Source organism: Protopterus annectens, chromosome 15.part0 (genome assembly GCF_019279795.1).
Source record: "Protopterus annectens isolate FY-2018-M chromosome 15.part0, PAN1.0, whole genome shotgun sequence".
NCBI lineage: Eukaryota > Metazoa > Chordata > Ceratodontiformes > Protopteridae > Protopterus > Protopterus annectens.
In genome coordinates, this window is record NC_056749.1 from 755,496,318 (window position 1) to 755,521,391 (window position 25,074).

The window sequence follows — 25,074 nt, forward strand, 5'->3', positions numbered from 1 at the left end:
GGTTCGATTCTCAGCTAGAGCGTCTTCTGCATGGAGACATGCATGAATGGGCGTACCTTCGTTAAAGGTTGAGCATCATGGCTGGTAACTTGGCACATAAAAATCAACTACCAATCATTAGCAGACCAGAGCTCCGCTGTGGCAACCCCTAACCGGGAAAAGCCGAAAGACACAACAACAACAACCAATAAAAAGGTAAAAATTGAGCCCTGTTCCAGCAGTCTTCGATCGGACAAGTTCTAACTGCACACTCCTGCCACTAGGGTGCAGGGGAACCTTCTCCAAAGAAAGATGGGCTGGATTAGTGCTCAAGTTATACAAACAAAGCTAGATTCAGCAGGTCTGAATTTAGTCTATGCTACAGCAAACAAGGTGTACCAATTTCAGAAAGAAACGGTCCAAATAAGCAGGCACAACAAGCCTTTAACCAGAAACCTCCCAGCTCAGAAGGGCAGAATCTACCCTCTCCTCCCTCAAGAGTGCAGACCACACCTTCTTAGTTTAGAATAACTGGCCCGAAGCCCAAGTGCTTAAACCAAAAAATAATACACTCTTAGAATAACAGACACTAAGCCTTTAATCAGCAACTCCCAACTTAGAAGGATGTAAGCTATCTCTCCTGCCACAACAGTAGAGACCACAAACCTTCTTAATGTAAAACGACTGGTCTGAATCCCAAATGCTTCAACCAAAGGCTTAGAATAACAGTTACAATTTAATCAGGCTACTAAAAAGCAGTGATAAATGCAGCAGAATAAATGCAATAAAGTAGGAAAAACACAAATACAGTAAAAGCAGATGAATAAAGTGCATTTTTTTGTTTGCATTCTTCAATTTAGTATATATAGGCTATGGGAGGTGCAGAGGGGCTTGCTCCCCAGCAAGCCATTATGTTTTTATTTTTTTTTTATTTTACATTTTACATGTGCCAAGGCTGTTTCTCAGCATGTGTAATGTTGTGTAGACATTGTTGTTTTTGATGTTATTGCATCATTTTGCATGCTGGGTGTATTTGATCTGTAGTACTACACCCATATATCTATATCTATAGTTATATCTATCTATCTATCTATATATATATATATATATATATATATATATATATATATATATATGTGTGTGTGTGTGTGAGTGTTTGTGCATGGAAGCCATCTTCTTATGGTGTTTAAGTGCTGGCTCATCAAAGTAATGAAGTATTTGCGTGAGCATGGACGTCAACATATTAACATTGGTAATCTCCAATCTCTGGACCCTACTCAGTTTGGATTTGTAAAAGGCAGTTAATGTCTCCTAAACCTGATTAACTTCTTTGAAGCAGTCACCAAAGCCATAGATGAGGGTAAAATGGTTCACACAGCTTATCTAGATCTCGCCATGGCTTTCAACACCATCCCCCACTCTGGAATTATAGATAAGCTCACTAAACTAGGTATAAATCCCTATGTCACAAGATGGGTTGCCAACTGGCACACGGACAGAACCCACACTGTGAAAGTAGCGGATTCCAAATCCGACATCAGACCAGTGACAAGTGGAGTACCACAGGGTTCAGTCCTGGGTCCTCTCCTGTTTGGTATCTACTTCTCTGAAGTGCAGGCCAACACAGAAGGTCTTTGGCTAACAAAGTTTGCAGATGACTGCAAACTAGGAGCCATAATCGAAACTCCTAACGATGTGGACAAACTACAAAAGGGCCTCACTGAGACAGATACCTGGTGTCAAAGCCATGGCCTGAAGCTCATGCCTAAAAGTGTATTGTCATCCCCTTTGGTAAAATCTCTGTACCCATGAACTACCACATAGCTGGTAGTCTACTTAATGCCGAAAATGTGATAAGAGACCTTGGGACACAGGTGGACAGTAGTCTCTCCTTTGATAATCACATCTCCACAGTGGTCAGGAAATCCTTCTACGTGGCTCATCTCATCACAAAAGGATTCTCATCCAGAAAAAAAGAGGTCATTGTTCCCCTCTACTCATCACTCATTAGGCCCATTATAGAGTACAACACCCCTTTTTGTATGTACCTCATAAGACATCTACAACAACTGGAAAGACCACAGAAATACCTCACAAAGAGGATTACTGGCCTCAAACTGATGCCCTATGCAGACCGTCTCAAAAATCTAGAGCTTTACTCCATCACATATCGCCTACTCAGGGGCGATCTCTGCCTAACATACAAAGCTATGTCAAACCCAGAGCTGTTGGACATGCTCCACTTAAAGAAATCCCAATCCCACGAGCTACACACTCTAGGGACCATACCCTTGTCACCACAATAAACAGAACATACTGGAGGGATAGATTCCTGTCCCAGAGACTTCCCATACACTGGAACAGACTACCTATCTATGTCAAACAGAGCTCCTCATTAGCACTCGTCAAGAAAAATCTTGATGATTGGAAGGGAAATGGGAAATTCACCCCAGGGATCACTTCTGTGGCTCTGCTCGACAGGGGCACAGGAAAATAATTTTCTTGGGTGGCGAAAGCCAGGGTACATTTTTTGGCTAGGCTTGTATATGCCCTAGGGCCAATAGCCTAGTACCTACCTATGAACCCTGTCCCACACAGAACCTGTTCTGTTTCTATATATGACAAATTTCAGAAGTTTGAATGTGAGCTTGAGTGTGTGTGTGTGTGTGTGTGTGTGTGTGTGTGTGTGTGTGTGTGTGTGTGTGTGTGTGTGCGCACGCGCATGTTGGATCAAAGTGTACGTTTTCATACTGGTTTGAATGAGTGACTGAGTAAGGAACTAGAGGCTTGTCTGCTTTCATTTGTGTATGTATGTGTGTGTGTTGTAGGAAACATATCCACTGACCACACACTCTACTCATTTTGGAGCAGAACTATTGACAGTAACCAAGTGGGGGTACATAACGATCTCTAGTCTTATACATGGTGCTACTATGATCTCTTCATTTTTTCCTACTATACTTGTGAGCAAGGCAGCTAGAATAGTTAGCCGATTATGTAATATATAATATATTCCCTTCTCACGGATGCTGTTATTGTTTTTGCTCCCTGTTATTATCATTGTACATTTTCTTTTAATTCTAACTTTATAAACACTTCACTCTAGTTTCTCTTGTTACTCGGCATGACTAAAAAGTTAATTCATGATGTGGATCACCTGAATGCAACACAATAAATAAATAAATAAATACATACATACATAAGTAAAAAAATTAAAATGAATAAAAGGGACTTCAAGTTTAATTAGTGTATTATCCATACTGGAGAGGGCATTTATTAAATGACATGGACCGAAGAGCCAACTGCTGTGGTGTCTCCATATTCATAAAGGATATGCACACCTCCAGACTAGTAGCCCAGCATAATGCATCTGAGATACTTCAGGTACAACTAACATTGGGTAAGATGGTGATTCAGGTCATAGCCTGCTATAGGTCCCCAATCATGTTCCAAGACTCTCACTCCACGTTCCTAAGCACCCTGGAAACTATTAGGGTGCAACCAAACACTCTCATACTAGGTGACTTCAACTACCCCACCATCAACTGGGAAAACTACTCATGCACCAATACATTGGCCCAATGCTTCCTGGAATTCATCATTTCCCAATGCCCTGAACCAGCTCTTTCTTCCTCTCACTAGAGGAAGCAACATCCGTGACCTGGTTATTACTAACATGGGCAAATGTTGCCGTACACCAATAGTCAAATCCTCCCTGGTTAGAGCCTAACACAAACTAATCACCATGGAAATCCACATCTCACCCACAACCCCTGCAAAGGTAACCACCATGAAAAACATCTCCAAAGCTGACTTTGGGCTCCTAAAACAGAGGTGGATAAACTTCACGGCACCCGTGTCAATGGAAAATAGATGCATGACTGCCAAATCATACACTGATGCATTGTATGAACACGTACATAAATGCATGAAACTAGCCATACCCAAGTGAACCAAGATGCTCTCCTCCAAAAAAATGAAAAAATCTGGTGGTCCCCTGCCATTAATAAACTCTACAACAGAAAGAAGAAACTGTGGCAGAAAAAGGTGAAGTCCCAAAACTGGAAGACTCCCTTATTAGCCTCAACAAAAAGTTGAGATCCCTCATCAAAACCTCTAAAGCTAGCTATGAAGGGAGAATTGTGTCAGACACTAAAAACAATCACAAAGCCGTATATAGTTATATCAAGAATCTCCACAGCAATACCCAGGTTGCTCTGAGTTACTGCACAATGGTACCTCCTATACTGAGCCAACAGATATTGCCAACATACTGGATGACAGATTCAGTGCCAACTTTAACACTCTCTCCCCCACTTATAGGACCAATCACAATACAGGAGGAATGCCAGGACACAGCATTACTGCAGCACAAGTTAAAGCTGCATTCTCTAAGGCCAAGAATATAGCTTCTGTGGGACCCGACAATATCCCTGGATGTGTTCTACATGAACTACAAAGTAAACTGGCACCACATCTGTGTGCCCTGTTCACTCACAGCCTCACTTCAGGCTTTGTCCCTACCGAATGGTGCACTGCTACAGTCATCCCTCTCCATAAAGAAGGAGCGACTACAGAGCCTGGAAATTATCTCTCCATTAGCCTGATGAGTCTGATATGTAAGGCTATGGAGCCCATCATCATGAACCTAATTAACAAGGACATAGGGAATCTCTAAATTTTAGATCACATGCAATTTTGTTTTGTGAAAGGTAGATCATGCCTGCTCAACCTGGTTGACTTCTTTGAGTCAGTCACCAGAGCAGTGGATGAAGGTAAGGCAGTTCATACAGTCTACCTCGATCTGGCCAAGGCCTTTGATACCATTCCTCATTCAGGAATCATTGATAAACTCAGCAAACTAGGCATCAACCCCTATATCATAAGGTGGGTGGGAAATTGGCTCACAGACTGAACCCACAGTGTGAAAGCAGCGGACTCCACGTCAGACTGCCAACCAGTCATGAGTGGATTCTTAAAGGGATTGGTCTTGGGTCCTCTCCTATTTGGCATCTACTTCTCAGACATCCAAGCCAACATGGAGGGACTCCATCTGACGAAGTTTGCAGATGACTGCAAGCTGGGAGCCATTATTACCTCCCCAAGTAATACAGACATCTTTCAGAAAGGCCTCACTGAGACCAATGACTAGTGTCAAAACCAAGGCCTTAAGCTTAATGCCAAAAAATGCATCGCCATCCCCTTTGGGGAAAAATTCAGTTCCCATTAATTACCACACAGGTTGACAGCAACCTCTCCTTTGATCACCACATTGCCACTGTGGTCACAAAGTCCTTCTATGTGGCACATCTCATTACCAAGGGTTTTACATCCAGGAGGAAAGAGGTCATAATCTCTCTCTACTTTTCCCTCATTAGACCAATCATAGAGTATAATGCCCCATTTCACATGTACCTCAATAGACACCAGCAACGGCTGGAGAGGCCACAAAAGTACCTCATGAAGAGCATCCTAGGCCTTAAATACATGGCCTACACAGACAGACTCAAAAAAACTCCAGCTATTCTCTGTGTCATATCTTCTACTAAGAAGATATCTATGCTTGACTTACAAAGCCATGTCTGACCCAGCTCTGTTAGAAATGCTACATCTAAAGAAATCTCAATCCCTCTACACCACATGCTCCACAGACCTCGACCTCATTACAACAATCAACAGAACATGCTGGAGGGACAGGTTCATGACCCAGGGACTGCCCATGCTCTGGACCCGACTTCCCATACATGTCAAGCAGAGCACCTCACTGGTCCTCTTCAAAAGAAATCTTGATGAGTCGATAGGAAATAGAAAGTTCACCCCAGGGATCACTCCAGTGGCTTTACTTGACAGAGGCAATGGGAACTAACTTTGGGCGGCACGATGCCAGGGCACTTCTATGGGCTTGGCTTGTAAAGGCTCCAGGGCCATTAGCCTAGTACACACTTATGAACCTATGAACCTATAATGTCTCATTTGTCTTTATTTGGAAGATGTTATGCAGTAATATTTGTTGTATGCAATAAGATTGTATCAAGGTTTACTAGGAAAATGCTATTAATTCAAATGGACACAAAAGTTGCATTCATAAGGAGTCAGGGCATACCTCTCAACTGTCCAGATTTTCACAGAATGTCCAGATTTTCCCTCATAAAATCTGTGTTTTTTTCACAAATAACTGGGATGATCTGATGACTGAAGTCACTAACTAATGACACACATTTGAGTTTCAGACTTCATATTCTTCAGAAAAATTCATGCTAAGACAAATCTTGTCATTCTATCAACTTTTTAAGTTTATAAGAGCACTATTTAAAATGAGTCCCTATTTTTGGGCCTTTGTCCCCCCATTACGTCAGGCTTTGTCCAGATTTCTTGTGCTAAGAGGTTGAGAGCTACGAGTCAGGGAAATACAAACAAGTGAAATAAAGATGCTCATTGCTTTCGCTTGGAAGTATACACTGACAATGAGCTCAGAACACCTGGCACCTTTAGATCAAGGGGCATGGTAAAAATTATAGTATGTTACCAAAAATTCATAGCGCACAGTGTAATAATCTTAACACAGAAAGTAACAGGAATGAGATAATTGCGGACAAAATCCCTCCAGAAGACTACAGGGCAATGTGGGGGAGGGGAATAACAATCCACAAAGTAGCAGATGCCCGTGAAACCATTGCACGGCAAAAATAAATAAGCAGCAGTCAACAAAAAAGCCAGCAAATGTTGGTAATAACCATCAAAAAAAAAATCAACCAGAGGGAAGAAGACCTCCCCCTCTGAAATATGCTGTGTTAAAAATAATCAATAGCAAAAAAAAACAAACAGGAAAAAAAAAAAAAATTCCAGTGTTAAATAACAATTCAACTCGGTTTCGGCTCATATGAGCGAAATTAAAAAAAAAAAAAAAAAAAAACAACACAGACAGATATACAGATAAATATGTGGATTGGTCCACCATGAATCAAATTCAAAACACAATTCACAATTGGTCATTAAGACCAACAGAGCTCCAAGCTTAGAGATCCATTTTTTCCATTTTTTTTTCCCTTGAAAGTAATTCCTGCAAAACTGTACATTGTCATTACATTGATACAATGACCACAAACAAATACCAGCGCAAATGAGATGCATGTTGCGCATGTTATTTACATATTTTATAATTGGTATTTGATTTTTGATGTATTTCAAAAACTCACATTCACAAGAAGAAGGAAGTAAACGTAACGTAGCAGCAAAAAAAGCAAGTCAAGCGTCACACCGAGGTCCAGCAATAGAAAATTATATCAATTAGCCAAAAGTAAACTTGTGAGGTATCAAACTGGTGAATTCAAGAGTAAAACGTGAATTGATAAAAAATGACAACACAACAACACAATGATGAATGCAATGGGTTTGCCCAAGAATTGTTTGCTCAGTTGGGAATAACAAAACAGAAAAAATACTGAGTTTTTCAGTTCTCGTACTTAAGAATAGTGAGCCAATGAATGACATTAATGTACAATCTTTTTAAAAAACTTCTTTCATTAGAGCAATAAGTCATCTCTTACCTCTGCAAACAACCCTCAAGCTAACGGCTTTTGGTTTACAAAGTATGTACACAGCTGTTAAGTATACAGTGGAGAAAACACTCATCCCATTCCTACAACACAAATATTCAAACATTTATAACAAATGCACTTAGCAGACATTACCGTAATGTGTATAGCACTTTTCCATCATTGGATATTCGAAGTAACTGGTTTGGCGTTGTGATCCAGTGAGAATCAGCCCGTTTTGAATTACGGAAGAATGTATCAGGAATCCAGATATGATTCACCATATTACTGTTGAGAGTCAGAGTTTCTAGTGACCCATTGAACTTTAGGCGTCTGTCGTACCATGTCTGAGCAAAGAAGATGTCAATCGTGTATTCCTGAAAGAAGATTGAACCATGTTTTGAAAAAGGTGCTCTTTAACAGTTAACTTACAGTGCTTTCTGATTTTGTACATGAATTCTTCCTGGAGACACTGTATACCACTGGAATTAAATACCACTGAGACATATTAATGACCAAAGCATTACTATTTTTTCCAAAATATTCATGTGAAACTTGCTAACTTTTCAAAATATTCAGAGAAATTTGTTTTAAAGTGCAATACTCTCAGTTAGGCATTACAGAGTTGACCTGCTGACAGTCAGTCACTTGCAAATTCTGGGTTTAGAATGTGAGCCATAACATATCTGCTGCTTCCAAAAGGAAAAAAAAAACAGTACAAGATAATTGTATTTATAAGATGTGATATTAAGGCAGGAGTACTCTTCAGTGGATCAATTATTTTAAAATATTGCTGTACTGATATTCACAAAACTCTGTGTAAGGGAGAGGAGAGCAGAAGTTGAAGACAACCATGTAAAGGTGATGAAATATTAACCAAGAGGTTGTAACATAAATATATGCAATTTCAAGAAAAGCATAAGCATGCAATGTCAGAACATTTGTTTAGCCAAATGTCTCTCTATGTCAACAGCAAAAGAACAGAAAAGGAATGCTGCTAAAAGAAAATAAGCGAGGAATGCTGCTAATGACAATGGATTCCAAGCTGTTATGAATGGACCTGAGGGCTCCATTAATGGTAAAATTAAGGACCATAATGGAATCCATTCATTCATTCTTAAAGCAAATGGATTATCTCATTATATATATATATATATATATATATATATATATATATATGTATATGTATATGTATATATGTGTGTGTATATATATATATATATATATATATATATATATATATATATATATGGGTCTAGGAATATTCACTGAAAGTCAAATGACTGTGCACAAATCACTGAAAGCTCAATTCACTGAAAACAGAATTCACTGAAACACATTTCACTGAAAATGATATATGGCCTTTTCCCCACTGTAGTGCAACCCTGGAGTTAGTATATATTATATACATTGGGGGTGTGGGGGGCATAGCCCCCAATACAGTTTGGATATATATTATGTTCAGAAAAGAGTAACTTATTGGAATTGCAAGTATCCATGTATATAGTTCAAATATTTAAAATAGGTAGGGGGCTATGGTGCCCCCCACACTATATATACTAACTCCAAGGTTGCACTACAGTAGGAAAAAGGCCATATATAACTTTCAGTGAAATGTGTTTCAGTGAATTGTGTTTTCAGTGAATTGAGCTTTCAGTGAATTGTGCACAGTCAAATGTGTTTCAGTGAATAGTCTTAGACCCATATATATATATATATATATATAAAAATATATATATATATATATATATATATATATATATATATATATGTGTGTGTGGGGGAAATACACTCACTTTACAATAATCAAGCAGTAGACATTAAGGTAAAATAGCATCTAAGATCAAAACAATTGATTCCCGTACATTCCCTGCTGCAGTATTCCTTACAAATGGGATTCCCTTTTGTGAAGCCCACTGTCCAGCCAGTTTACCAAAGTCTACCATTGCTATAAGGTGCACTGAATGTCACCTGCACACTCCTTGCATGGGGTAGGGAATAAAGCTGACGTTCAGGTGTACCATCCTCAGAACTTTTTTGTCACCAGTCCGAACGCTGTTTTCATTGTTGGTCTGTTACCTCCCTCTGTTTTTTTTTTTCTTGTTTTTCTGGTCGTTGGCTTTCCTGTGCTTACTCCTGTTTGCTGGAGTCTCAATAGTTGTAGATAAGTACCCAGTTGAGTTTTTGGTTACTTTTTCTGTTTGTTTTCTGCTGTTTGGTATTAATGCCAGTGTGGGAGACTGATTCCCCATAAAGACTGCCACGATAAGTGTCTTTTTTGTCTAGGTGCTGCTCACGATCATACGTCTTGTTCAGTTTGACAGATGTTTGTCCCCACAACTCTTCGTAGTAGGCTTTCTTTCCTTTCCCTGTATCTTGAGACCTAGCGTCTTAAGCTTCTTCGTGCAGATACTATAGATGTTACTTCCTGCCCTGAGGGTTATCCACAAGGTAAAAAAGTAAGGTAAGACCAGAACCTTCCGCTGTCCAGCCTCTGCCAGGAGTTTCTCCTGAGGTTATTATGCACCCGGAGGCTCACCCAGTTATTTTGGCAGATTCTTCTACCCTGTCTGGGTTGGAAGCCGGTGATGATCTGGCAGGCAGCACATCCATCGAGGCTTTGCAGGCATCCATTTCCAGCATTCAGACGGAACCACAGTTGACTGTTTCCAAGGGGTCTAGAGGGGTTCAGCAATGTCTCTTTAGAGAAGAGGTTCCTACTGCAGTTTGGGGCCTTCTCAGGTTTCTAGGACAGATGTCCCATTACAAAAGAAACAGAAAACTAATCATGTTTCTTCTGCTCCTAGGGATCCACAAAGTGAGTGGCAGGCCTTTACTCAGAGGTTATTTAATGCTTTACTGTCATTGAGGCCTCCTCAAGAGGTTTCAGTTCCTGCTCCTCCTTGGTCCTCCTCTTCCCCTAAAAGGCCCAGAGGATTGTATTCTTCTGAGGTGGATTCTGATGACGACGTCCTTGCTTATTCTACTCACATTCCTTCTCCTTTAGATTACAGGTCTGAGGAGGAGGATTCTCATACTCCATATAATCCTTCTGAGGAAATTTCCTTTGGGGACACGATCTCCAGAATGATGGAACTTTTTAAGTGGGATTGTGTCCAGTTTTCAGATATCCATAAGAGGTACTATGAGTTGCTGCAGATGGAATCTTCTAAACTTGCAGCCAATCCTCCTGTCTTGCCTGCTTTCTTGCATGTTTTTTTCACTGCCTCTAAAGCACCGGATTATCTGCCTCCTGCTTCCAGGAAGTCTGATAGGTTTTATAGGGTGCCTGAGGATTATTCCTTTTTGTTTAACTGTCCTGCTGCTGACCCCTCTGTGGTATCTGTATCCTCTGATAAACCATCTCAATTGCTTCCTTCGTCCAAGTTACTGCCTTCTGACAAGGACAGTAGAACCATGGCTTGGCTGGTAAGAAGGTTTATACTTTGACCACCCTAGCTTTTAGGGCTATTAATTATCAGACCCATATCTCTAGGCATGTCTTGGCTCTTCTTTCTCAGGCCTGTCAGATTCTTTCTGATCTTCCAGACTCTGAGAGTAAATCCTCTTCTCTTTCCTTGCTTGGGGCTTCCTCTCAGGTAGTTCGTCATTCTATCAAATGTTTTTATGATGCAGTGGATGCCTCTTCTAGGGATGCTGCTTCTGGTTCAGTTCAGAGGAGATATTCATGGCTTCAGCTTCAACCTTTGCCTGATGATATTAAGGCTTAAGTGGATGGATGCTCCTCTGGATAATTCTCTTGTTTGGTAAAGCAGCTGCTGGTTTATTTAAGTCTCTTCAGGACAAAGGGAAGACTTTACAGGAGCTTAAGCATGTCTGTTTCTCCTGTACCTAAATTTCAATGAAATTACCCTTCTAAGGCAACCTTTGTTTGTAGGCAGTCTTGCCCTTATGGGCATTCCTCAGCCTCCTTGGGAGGAACTTCCTCTTTTCACAGAGGGTCTTCGAGACTTCTTGTCTCAGGGTACTATTCAAGAGGTGTCTGTGTCCCAAAGGGGAAAGGGTTTTATTCAATAATATTTCTAGTGCCCAAAAAAGAAGGTACTTGGAGACCTATTCTAGACCTCTCCCATCTGAACACCTTTCTGAAGGCAGAAACAGAAGATAAATGTTCGGGTAAAGCACTCTGTTATAACAGTCAAAATGAGAATATAGAAAAAACAGATAGAGCACCAATGGCTGTGTTGAATCGTAAAAGTCACAAAATCACGAACAGCTGCTGCTAGTTGACCTTTTATTGTAAAATGACAAAAACAGGATCCATCAGACTTCATGAATCACTGTGAAAAACACACTCTTTATATATACAGCCCAAGTCATGTACTGATTACAATTAATTGATTAATCAAAACACCTTGTTTAAAACACAACTCAGGTTAACTCATTCATTGCTAACAAACATTTAAAACATTGTCAAAACCCCTTGAAGACTCTAAAAACTAGTGTGGCTAAAAACTAGTATGGCTAAAACCTGACTCCTATTAAACCTGGGTCTATATGTATGTGTATATGTGACCCATAGATATGAAATTAAAAATGTATATGTTATGAAAAATATGTAATAAAAACTCTATAAACATATTGTGGAATAATGTACAACTACTGTAGAAAAAACTGATGTATGGTAATTTCATGATAATGATAACTAGTATTTTAATGGACGTCCCGCTAGACATGGTTTAAGTGTAACTTTATCATTTAACCCATATATATGTGCTTGTAATCTCACTATCCATCTATTCTCTAACTCCTCCAACTGGTTTTTATAGTTACCCAACCTATGTGTCCTTTGTAGTTTCTCCAAGACTTGGAATTTAAAAATATGTTTGGATCCATTCTCAAGAACATGAGAGTACCTATTCTAAACAAACCATTGAATTTCTTGATGTGAGACTAACCAAGTCACATTTGGGTATCAACACAGAATTATTTAGGAAGAAATGTTGGAGGAATAGTTTGTTACATCGAACCAGCATGCACCCCCGCCATGTGTATTCTAACATTGTTGACAATCAAGCCATGAGGTTATCCAGGCTAACCACTCAGGATGAAGTTTATGGTCAACAAGTTGTTATGTTAGCCAACAATTTTACATCTAGAGGCTATAAGAATAGAGAGGTTAAGGGAGCCATGATGAACAATGATAGACATAGAAATGATAAGGGAATTCCATTTTTCCATAGGATGGACAAAGAACCATCATCCTTTGTAGCGAATCCAAAGCCACCAGTTAAGACCAGGCTTATTATTTCATATACCAACAGAAATAGTCATATCAAACGCATCATCAGTAATAACTGGAGATTACTCACACATGACAATAAGATCAGGGAGCTGGTAACTGACCAACCCAATATAACTTACAAAAATATGAAATCCCTAAATAGGATTTTATGCTATGACAATGATAGGGGAGATTCTTGCAAGTCTGATAGAGTAGGCACATTTCCTTGCCGTTCCTGCAACCAATGTCAATTTATAGATGCCCATCAAGTTTTTGAACATCCCATTACCAAACGTACATATAGATTTCGAGGATATGCAGATTGTAGGACTACTGATGTAATATATCTAGCTCACTGTCAAGAATGTCCCAAGTTCTATATAGGCAAGACTAATAGGACATTAAGAGAACGAGTAAGAGAACATATATACGCGATACACAAGGAGAATACCAACAACGCACTAGCCAAACATGTTCTTGAGAATGGATCCAAACATATTTTTAAATTCCAAGTCTTGGAGAAACTACAAAGGACATATAGGTTGGGTAACTATAAAAACAAGTTGGAGGAGTTAGAGAACAGATGGATAGTGAGATTACAAGCACATATATATGGGTTAAATGATAAAGTTACACTTAAACCATGTCTAGCGGGACGTCCATTAAAACACTAGTTATTATTATCATGTAATTACCATACATCAGTTTTTTCTACAGTAGTTTTACATTATTCTACATTATGTTTATAGAGTTTTTATTATATATTTTTCATAACATATACATTTTTAATTTTATATCTATGGGTCACATATACACATACATATAGACCCAGGTTTAATAGGACTCAGGTTTTAGCCATATTAGCTTTTAGCCACACTAGTTTTTAGAGTCTTCAAGGGGTTTTGACAATGTTTTATATGTTTGTTAGCAATGAATGAGTTAACCTGAGTTGTGTTTTAAACAAGGTGTTTTGATTAATCAATTAATTGTAATCAGTACATGACTTGGGCTGTATATATAAAGAGTGTGTTTCTCACAGTGATTCATGAAGTCTGATGAAGCGTCACTCTTGGACGTGAAAGCGCTTACTTTTGGATCCTGTTTTTGTCATTTTACAATAAAAGGTCAACTAGCAGCAGCTGTTCGTGATTTTGTGACTTTTACGATTCAACACAGCCATTGGTGCACTATCTGTTTTTTCTATATTCTCACCTTTCTGAAGGCACCTTCCTTTTGGATGTTGTCCCTTCAGTTCCTTTTTCCTCTCTTGCTCCCTCAGGCTTTTCTAGTGTCTCTGGACCTCAAGGATGCTTATCTCCATATTCTGATTCATCCTCTTTTCAGGAGAATTTTGCATTTCTCTGGTGCTTCCTGATATTTTCAGTTCTGTGCTTTGCCCTTTGGTCTTTCTACTGCCCCCAGGGTATTCACCAAATGCCTCACTCCTGTGGTTGCCTTTTGCAGGTTTCAAGGGATCCAAATCCTTCCTTACTTGGACAACCTGCTGATTCAAGCATCTTCTCCAGAAGTCCTTCTGCAAAAATCTTCATTCTTACCATTTTTCTTCTTCAGAGCCTGGGATTTACAATAAACTTCAAAAAGACTTTCCTATCTCCTTATCAGGATCACATGTTTCTGGGTTGCAGGTTTCAAACTGTGCCAATGCTGGCATCCCTGCCTCCTCCAAAGGCATTAACTCTCATTTCTTTCTTTCAAACTCTTCTCCCCCTAGCCTCTATTATAGCCAGGGAGTTTCTGGGAGCTTCTCCGTTCAAGTCTTCCATGATTCTGATGCACCATCTGGCCAAGCTCCTCATGAGGATGTTCTAGTGGTTTCTGAAGTTGGTGTGGGTTCAGCATGCATATACTCTAGACCTTCCTGTTCCTCTTCTCTCGTGTCTCAAGAAAGAATGTCTGTGGTGGATTCAGCAGTTGTCGCTGAATCTAGGGCTCCCTTTTTAGCCTCCTCTTCCCTCTCAGGATCTGTTCACAGACACTTCAGATGTGGGATGGGGAGCAACATTTGGCTCCCTGAGGGTTCAGCGGGTGTGGTCGCCTCATCATCAGAAGGAGCACATCAACATCAAAGAGTTAAGGGCTCTTATGCTTGCTCTTCAAGCCTTTCTTCCTCTCTTCTCTAAAGGGCCTCTCAAGGTATTCACAGACAACACCACAGTCATGGAGGGCTCGATAGCACCTAGTGAAGGTGAAACACGAATGGACACAGCCGCTAAATTGGACAAGCTAACTGTCCAATTAACTCAGTTGTTGGAGTTAATGGCAAGAGGCAGCAGTGTCACGCCGAGCTCACTGAAGGATGTTCCGGGTAACCAGGAAGCGCTACCGAGGAGAGAGAAGAGAGGCTTAAGGCGACAAGCTAGTAGCCCATCCGAGCGGGATGGAGAGGCTGGCGAAAGGGTTATAACTCTTTCTGGAACTACCGAAGGAACTGAATTTGGGAGGGGTATTCCCTCCATTTTTAGGTCTTTTCAAGAGGATGAACTTAATCTGAATCCGAACCAGCGAACGGATGTAATTAGTGGAACAAGACCTAACCATAGCAATTTTGGGACCAGAGGTTACAGTGATGTGCTTACGAGTAACAGGCAACCAGGTAATGGACAAAAGGACAGTATACAGAATCAAACGGACTTTAATAGTGTCTTGAAAGTTAAATATTGTTTTAATTCAAAAAATGTACAGACTAAGAATGTTTCTGAAGTCAATTGTACTTTTAAACATAATATGCAAATGTTTGATGATATGCTTTTTAAATTTAAAAGCTTGGAGTTAGAGAATGCTTACTTGAAGGAATGCATAAATTTAAATATTGTACCAAAGGGGTTAAGGATATGTAAGTATCCTAACAAGGTCAAGGTGGGTTCTGAATTCCATCATGAACTACTCACTATCTTTAATAACTGTGGCTTGGATATTTTAAAAGCTATAATTAAAGAAAACACAAGGGAAATGGAAGGGTTAAATATGAAGTTAGAGGAATTAAATAATGTTATTACTGTGCTTGTGACCTATTCTGAGTTCTCACTGTTGGATGTCTTGTCGTGTTGTGGTTTTTACAATAAATTCGTCTTTCCAGCAAAGGATTGAGCTTCATTTCCTCCACTGGTACATTTTTTTCAAGTTTCTGGGAGCTTCTCCGTTCAAGTCTTCCATGATTCTGATGCACCATCTGGCCAATCTCCTCATGAGGATGTTCTAGTGGTTTCTGAAGTTGGTGTGGGTTCAGCATGCATATACTCTAGACCTTCCTGTTCCTCTTCTCTCGTGTCTCAAGAAAGAATGTCTGTGGTGGATTCAGCAGTTGTCGCTGAATCTAGGGCTCCCTTTTTAGCCTCCTCTTCCCTCTCAGGATCTGTTCAGAGACACTTCAGATGTGGGATGGGGAGCAACATTTGGCTCCCTGAGGGTTCAGCGGGTGTGGTCGCCTCATCATCAGAAGGAGCACATCAACATCAAAGAGTTAAGGGCTCTTATGCTTGCTCTTCAAGCCTTTCTTCCTCTCTTCTCTAAAGGGCCTCTCAAGGTATTCACAGACAACACCACAGTCATGTGGTATATCAACAAACAGGGGGGTATGAGATCTTACCGTCTTTGTAGGCTGGCACTTCTAGTATGGGACTGGATATGCAATACTGGGTGACTATTCAGGTAGTTTACATTCTTTCAGGTCGGAACATTGTGGCAGACAGTATGAGCAGGTTCTTCACTCAATCCCACAACTGTATGCTTCACAGCGGTGTGTTTCTGGACATTGTTCACCAGTGCAGTACTCCTCAAGTAGATCTCATTGCCTCCCCTCTGAACAGACAACTTCCTCTGTTTTGTGCCAGAGTCCCAGGTCCTCTGGTATGGAAGGTTGATGCCCTCCTCATTTTCTTGGAAGGGGGGGTATTTCTTTATGCATTCTCTTCCCTTCCTCTCCTTCCCAGAGTCCTGTTCAAGATTCAACAGGATGATTCCCAAAATCTTGTTGGTGACTCCTTTTTGGCTGAAACAGCACTGGTTTCCTCTACTTCTGCATCTATCATCACAAAATACCCCACAGGGTGAATCTCCTCATGCAAGACAAGGGGTCTCTCTTCCATCCCCACCCACCCACGCTTCAACTGACACTGAGGATGATAGGGTTTTGATTCCTCATATACACCTTTTTTTCTGAGGACATGCTGCAGATCCTGTAGAAGGCCAGGAAACCTACTACTAGGAAATCCTAACTATATAAATGGAAGAGGTTTTCTATTCAGCGTCTTTCTCATGACCTGGACCTACTTTCTGTGGATATTCCTCTGGTTCTGGCTTATTTGAGTGAGTTGCTCAATGCTGGTTTGGCCTATTCTTCTATTAAGACCCACTTATCAGCTCTTTCTGCTTGTCTGCCTTTTGACTACCCCACTAACTTTTATACCTGAGGTTATTAGACCTCCTAGGAAGTTTGTTCCTTCCCCCTGAGATCTTAATTTCATTCTGGAAAAATTGACTCAGGCACCTTTTGAGCCTGCTGTTTAAGCTTCCTTGCAACATTGTTCTTAGAAGACAGTTCTTTTGTTAGCTCTTACTTCTGCCAGATGGGTGTCTGAGTTGCAAGCCCTTATGGCTTGTCCTCCTTTTTTGATATTTCATGAGGACAGGGTGTCCTTGCGTACTAATCCATCTTTCATGCCCAAGGTGGTTAATGAGTTGTCACTTAATCAGTCTATTAATTTGCCTACTTTTTTCCCCTCTCTGCAATTTGACAGTGAGAGGGTGCTTCATCCCTTAGATGTGCATAGACAGCTCATATTTTATTTGGATAAAACTAAATCTTTCAGAAAATCTGATCAATTATTGTTTCCTTTCATCTTAAATCTTTAGGTTTGGCTGTTTCCAAGCAAACTATTTCCCCTTGGATTTCAAAGGCTATTTCATTTTATTACACTTTTCATGGTGAGAGCCTTCCTTCTTCTGTAAAGGCTGATTCCACTAGAGCCGTGGCTTCTTCTGGTGCATTTTGCAAAGGCTTAGGCACTAATTATATTTTGAAGCTGCTACCTGGACGTCTGTGCGTACCTTTACCAAACATTACCAGCTGGATGGTATCTCCAGAGCTGGTTTGCTGCTGCCCTGCTACCTTACTTCTGTGCATACCTTTACCAGACATTACCAGTTGGATGGTATCTCCAGAGCCAGAGCTGGTTTTGCTGCTGCTATTCTTCATGGCTTCTTGGAGGCTCTGCTGCTTCCTCCCCCCTAGTTCCTTCTTGACCTTTGGCACTCTTCCATTAGTAAGGAATACTGCAGCAGTGAATATAAGGACATAGTACAGTTGTGTACAATCTTAGCATGACAGTAGATGTTCTTGCCTTCACCACTGCAGTATTCACACCCTCCCTCCATCCTCCTGGTCTTTTTTCCTTCCTGGATGTGCAGGTTCTCCTTGGTTTTCCTTGGACTGCTGTTCCTACTGGGGCAATCAGTTCTGAGGATGGTATGCTTGAATGTCACCTTTATGCCCTACTCCATGTAAAGAGTGTGCAGGTGATGTTCAGTGTACATTATAGCAATGGTAGACTTTGGTAAACTGGCTGGACAGTGGGATTCATGGCAGGGAATCCCATTTTTAAGGAATACTGCAGTGGTGAAGGGAAGGACAACTACCATTATGGTATGATTTTACACAACTGTACTTTGCTTATAGAAAGCAAAATGGCAGAACCAACTATAAAATGGTACCACATCTTCCATTTAACCCAGTAACTTAAACAACAATGACAATTTATGCATTAGACATGCCACCGTGAAGCCAAAAGGCTAATCCATGTGAATGGAAGAACAGTGGACTACAGAAACATAACAAAATATTCAAATCTTTATGTAAACTACAAGGAACATAAGTTTGAAAGGACTTGGCAATTTATGACCAGTAAACTGATTTAATCAGTTCTGTGGGTGTATATTATATGCTCGAAGTTTTAAAACTTCGACACTCATATGATCGATACTATATGAGCAAAGTTTTAAAACATCGAACATATAATAAAAATAAACAAAAACAAAAAAGCCCCCACCTGAACGCTCTGAGCAGGGGGCAAACCCCCTGCACCCCTTACACCCCCCCCCCGCTACTTAAATATACCAACTCAAAGATCACACTACAGTAAAGTAAAGGGAAATATTCCCTATGGTGATCTCCACTGAAACTTGTGAGCTTTCAAAAGTTTACTCATATGGTGTCGACCATATGAGACTCGACATTTTGAAAGTTTTTGCTTCTGATATAGACCCCAGTTCTCTTACCCAGTAAACAAACGAATAAATAGATGACAGGAAGACATTGCAAGAAAAGCAAACCAAAACACAGAAGGATAAATTGTTTTGTCTTAAAGAGTAACCCTAGTGGATAGAAAGTACAGTTGTGTACATTTACAATAAATGTAGATGTCTGAGTGTATTCACTGTTGCAGTCATCACACTTGGGTTATCTGCCTGCAGGTAGCCCTCAATCGATCTGAATACGAGAGACTTAGTATTTCTGCTTAAGATTCTGTCACTATAGGACTGACATCAGGTCGTCATGAGTATAAAAACAGGCAGCCGACGCCTTTAAATCAGTTTTTCTTGCCCCAAATGTCAAGAGCCCCCCCAATAGGGAGCTATGTTATGGTGGGGGGAAAACACCACCAGTAAAAAGTAAATACAAATACCAATACCCCTGAAAGAGGGGGGTAGTAAAAGGCATAGAGAGTTTAGAGAGAGAACGAGAGAGAAAACCAGGGAGCTGGAGGGAGGGAAAAGTACAGTTTTATACCTACCATAAATGTAGATGTCCGATAGATATGCAACTGCAGTCATAACATATGGGTTGTCCTGCCTCAGGCAGCCCTCGGTCGGCCGGATTCCAAAGTCTGGGTCCGACGTCGGCTGATGTCGCATTTCTCTCCGACGTCAGAGCGGCTGGAGTACATAAGCATCAGCCAACGCCATTTTCTTCAGTGTTTCTTGCCCCAGATGCCAGGTGCCCTCCAAGGAAGGCTGTAAACAAATTGGAAGACAAAAACAGGATTCCAGACAAATAAATGAGCAATAAACAGATACACCATAACAGATATCTCCAGCTAAGAGAAACAGGGATAGGAGTGGACCCTAGGCATAGAGGGGTATGGAGGGAGGGAAAATCCGACTGCAGTTGTATATCTATCGGACATCTACATTTATGGTAGGTACAAAACTGTACTATGTCCTTCAAGAATGCAACTGCAGTCATAACATATGGGTAGAATACCATAGCTTAGCTGGGGAAGGAGGAATGCTCTAGGAAAAAGATGGTGTGGCAATCAAACCCTGCAGGACTGCCGAAGCAAAGCCTGCTCTGGATCTGGAGTATAGAGGAGATTGTAGTGTTTGGAGAATGTATGCATGGAGCTCCATGTAGCAGCTTCTAGAATGTCCTTAGTAGGCACCCCTCTTAAGAATGCTGTAGAGGTGGCTGTAGCTCTGGTGGAATGTGGTCTGACATTGGCTGGAACAGTCTTTCCATGAAAGGAATAACAGAATCTGATGCAATGTCCAATCCATTTTGAAATAGTCTGTTTTGAAATTGCTTTTCCTTGGACTCCTTGGTCGTAAGCTACAAAAGTTGTTCAGTCTTCCTACTGGTCTTGGTTCTGTCCAGGTAGTATCAAAGTTGTCTGTGAATGTCCAAGGTATGTAACAGTCTTTCCCCCTTATTCTCAGGATTGGGGAAGAAAGCAGGCAGATGAATAGCTTGATTTAAAGAAACCCTAGATACCACCTTTGGCATAAAAGTAGGGTTGGTCCTTAATGAAACCCTGTCTCTGTGGAAAATTATGAACGGTGGTATTGCCATTAGGGCCTGTAGTTCCGAAACCCTTCTTGCTGAGGTAATTGCCAACAGGAAAGCTGTCTTCCATGAGAGGAATTGCAAGTCAACTGAAGCTGCTGGCTCAAATGGAGGTAGAGTCAGTTTTTCTAGGATGAAATTGAGGTCCCAGGCTGGCACTGGAGCCTTTCTTGGTGGCTTAATGTTCTTGATTCCCCTGAGGAATTGAATTAGCAAAGGATGTGAAAAAACAGGCGGATCAGTGTTATATCTAGCTGAAATAGCTGATGCATGTATCTTTATGGAAGAATATGAGAGTCCATTCTTTAGCATATCTGCCAAATATTCCAGGATGAGTGGGATGTTCAATAATGATGCATCATGTCCCTTGCTGGTATTCCAAATGCTGAATCTCTTCCATTTTGCTAAGTAAACCTTTCTGGTGGATGGTCTTCGAGCCTCTGTTAGTATCCGCTGAACTTCCTTGGAGAGAGATAGGTTGAGGTTATTCATGGGATCTCCCAGGCTGTTAGCTGCAGTGTCTGAAGGTTTGGATGCACTGTTTTGAAGTTGTGTTGAGTCAAAAGTAGAGGCCATTGGGGAAGGGCCCACTTCTTGGTGTGACATATGCTCCATAGTAGTGGGTACCAGTGTTGTCTTGGCCAGTCCGGAGGTATTAGGATCCCCTTGGGTCTCTCTGCTTTGATCTTTAGTAATACTGAGGTCATCAGTGGCAGAGGTGGGAATGCATAGATTTTTAGGAAGTTCCAGTTGAATGAGAGAGCATCTATTTTCCAAGCTTGTGGATGGTATGTCCTTGAGCAGAATTTTTGTAGATGATGGTTGAGGTGGGAGGCAAATAGGTCTACTTCTGGCCTGCCCCATGTCGAAGTGAGCTGTGTGAAGATCTTCGGATGTAACCTCCACTCGTGTGGATCTGTGAAATTCCTGCTTAGGCTGTCCGCCAGCACATTGTCTTTGCCTGGAACAAACTGGGATTGTAACTGAATGTTTAGGCTCAGTGATTTTTCCCAAAGATGCATTGTCAGTCTGCAAAGGGTGTAAGAATGGGTGCCCCCTTGCTTGTTTATATACCACATCACAGTGGTGTTGTCTGTCCGTATCAGTAAATGGCCTTGCTGAAGTTGGTGTTGAAAGGCCTCGATGGCATGCATTACTGCCAGCATTTCCTTTTGGTTTATATGCAGATGTGTTTCCTTTGGAGACCATTGTCCTTGTATACACCTGCCTTCCATGTGCACCCCCCATCCAAGGTCTGAGGCATCTGTGGTCATGGTCTGTGTTATCTGTGGTTTTTGAATGACATACCTGTGTTTGCCTGGCTTACCGAGGCCCACCATAGGAATTCCTTTTGTAGGCATGGAATGAGCGGTATGGTTGTCTCTAAGTTGTTGCTGTGCTGAGACCATAGGCTTTTAGGTACCATTGAAGCTTTCTCATGTGTAGTCTTGCTAATGGAACCAGGAGAATGCAGGATGCCATGTAACCCAGGGCCTGTAGGAATCTCCTTGCAGTCATCTGGGTAAGTTTTGCCAAACCTTTGAAATAATGAGTTAACTTCTCTTGCTTGTCTTCTGTTAGGTAAGCCATTTGAGAGGCTGTATCTAATTTGGCTCCTAAGAAGATTATTTGCTGGGATGGCTGAAGTCTTGACTTTTGGAAGTTGACTGTGTATCCCAGAGCTTGAAGTAATCGTATGACATAGTCCAAGTTTTTTGTCAACATCAATTTGTCGTCCGCTTTTATGAGGCAGTCGTCCAAGTACGGGTAAATTTGGATCCCCTGGAGCCTGCAATGAGCAATTACTGAAGCCAGGCATTTTGTGAATACTCTGGGTGCAGTAGATAAGCCAAATGGCAATGCTGAGAATTGATAATGCTCTGGCCCTGCAAGAAATCTGAGGTATCTTCTGCAGCTGTGTCTGATAGGGACATGCAGGTATGCCTCCTTGAGGTCCAGAGTAATCAGCCAAGACCCCTTGCCCAGCATGGGAAGGAGTTGCTGTAGAGTCAGCATTTTGAACTTTGGTACTATGAGAAAGGTGTTTAATGGACAAATCCAGTATTGGTCTCCATTGAGATTCTTTTCTTGGAACAAGGAACAGTCTTGAGTAAAACCCTGGCCTTGTTCTTGTTGTGGAACTCTTTCTATTGCTTTCATCCGAGTCAGCAGAGAGATTTGCTTGATAGCCTCTGCCCTCTGGTTTTGTGGTAGGTTTGGCATGCCTTGTTTTCTTGGTAAGGTATGAAAATGGAACCTGTAACCTCGGTCTATAATGTCCAAAATCCATTTGTCCTTTGTCAATCTGTGCCAATTGTCTGCAAACAGAGATAATTTCCCAAGGGAGCTTCTATTTGTTCCCTGGTAGGCGGAAGTAGAGGAAAGTCATTGAGATTGTGGCTGTGGGGCAGGTGAAACCCTGTGTCACTTCTTTGGTTTGCTGGCTGCCATTGTCGTCCCCTGTAATGACCTCTGTATTGTCCTCTTCCTCGGCCACGTCTGTTTTTACCCCTTTGAAATTTTTCAGGATTAGGAAAGGACCAGTTTTTTGAAGGCCAATTCCTACTGAATCTGGGGGGTTGAACCTGGAGGAAATCTTTCACCGTCTGAACTGATTTTGCTTTTTCCTCGATGGACTTTAACACATCCTTAGCATTAGCACCAAAAAGCTTGTTCTTTTCCACAGGTGCATCCAGAAGTTTTGCCTTTACATGATCTGGTAGAGGTTGATCTTTTAACCATGCATGTCTACGGATGACTGCCCCTGTCATAGCTGCCCTACATGAAGCTTCCAGTGCATCATATCCACACTGCAGGAAGTGATTGCTTACTTGCTGAGAGTTATGTACAGCTTCCTGCAAAGATTTCCTGTCTAAAGGATCAGGAGAGACCAATGTTTTCTGTAAATCTTCTAACAGGAAATCCTGATATTGTAACATATGGGCCCTGAATAAATGGGAATGTGTTTCTGGGACCCTGTAATACCTGTCTGGCTTGGCTGGAGCAGGAGGAAGAGAATCAGGGGTAACACTAGAGTCAGAATATAAATCATCCAAAACATCAAGCACAGGAGGAATAGCTAAGGGCCTGTGCTGGGGCTTTTTAAGGAAAGTTCGAAGGCGCTTTCTGGAATCAGAATATTCCTGGCCTTGCCACTTGAAATGTTCCCTCATGGTATGCAGAACTTCCCCAAAAGAAATATCCTCAGGAGGGGAGGCCGAGGGGATGGAATCCTCTGCATCCGAGTCCTCATAGGTCTGGAAGAGCTCTTCCTGGCCATCAGAGTGGACAGAGTCCTCAGAATCTTCATCTGAAGGAATAGGGTCAGAGGGTTCAACCCGGGGCCTTTTATCAGAAGGAGGCTGGGATCCTCTCTCAGGATGGGCCTGTGAACCTCTAATCATATAAATTGTCAGCAGCCATAGTCATAATTTGTGTCTCTGGAGTAGGCTGAGGTAAGGCTTTAGCAGTAAGATGCTTGGTCTTGCTGGCTGCCTTAGCCCTAGTGTAGGCCTTAATAGACATGGCCATAGGAGGCCTGGCAGCTCCACGTGCAGGAGTGACCTTATCTACAGCAATGGTCTCGGGCATTTCCTCGGTTTCGGTATCCGGAGGAAAATCAATAACTGGCGTCGGAGTGATATCCGGAATCGGAGTCGTCGGTAATGCGGTGTCTTCGGTTCGGAGCAGTGGAATAACCGACTCAGGGGGAACCGGAGCACTCGCGGTAGGTTTTGGCATGGGGTCGGTGGTAGACGCGGGCCGAGGATGTCGGTCCCGGTCTTTACGTTTCTTGGGAGTTTGCATGTTGGAAGTTCCGACGGCATTGTATAAGCAAATTTTTCGCCGAAAAAATCTTCAGCGAACTCCGCCCGGCGCCTGAGAGTGCGCTTGTTGAAGCGAGCACAGGCTACACAGGCCGAGATGTCGTGGTCTGGGCCAAGGCAAGGAAGACAGTAAGAGTGGAAATCCTTATGAGGTATTTGTTTACCACAAGAAAGACAATTGTTAACTTTTTCAGTAATTTCTGACATCGGCTGAGGCAAGAAAAGGTCCCCAACAGGGTACTTAGCTTTTTTGATGACTTCGGAATCGAAGAATACAGGAGCTGACCGACCGGCACTTGCGAACTGCTTCTGCTTCGGGCACCGCGTGGCAAGAAAGACAGAAGAAAATGGTATCGGCTGATGCTTATGTACTCCAGCCGCTCTGACGTCGGAGAGAAATGCGACATCAGCCGACATCGGACCCAGACTTTGGAATCCGGCCGACCGAGGGCTGCCTGAGGCAGGACAACCCATATGTTATGACTGCAGTTGCATTCTTGAAGGACATCCAGGACTGCAACAGTGAATGCACTCGAACATCGACATTTATGGTAAGTGTACACAACTGAACTATGTTCTTCGTGTTTCACTGTTGCAGTCATCACACTTGGGTAAATTCCCAAAGCTGAA

The 25,074-nt window shown here is 41.7% G+C and overlaps 1 protein-coding gene across 1 annotated transcript in view; it reads right to left on the reverse strand.

Moving 5' to 3' along the window:
• LOC122790048 (gamma-aminobutyric acid receptor subunit gamma-4-like) overlaps window positions 1-25,074 on the reverse strand; it is a 3,058,882-nt gene that overhangs the window by 923,134 nt on the left and 2,110,674 nt on the right. Inside the window, exon 5 of the mRNA XM_044057614.1 lies at window positions 7,671-7,891. Coding sequence (XP_043913549.1) covers window positions 7,671-7,891 — 221 coding nt within the window. The remainder of the gene's footprint in view (window positions 1-7,670; window positions 7,892-25,074) is intronic.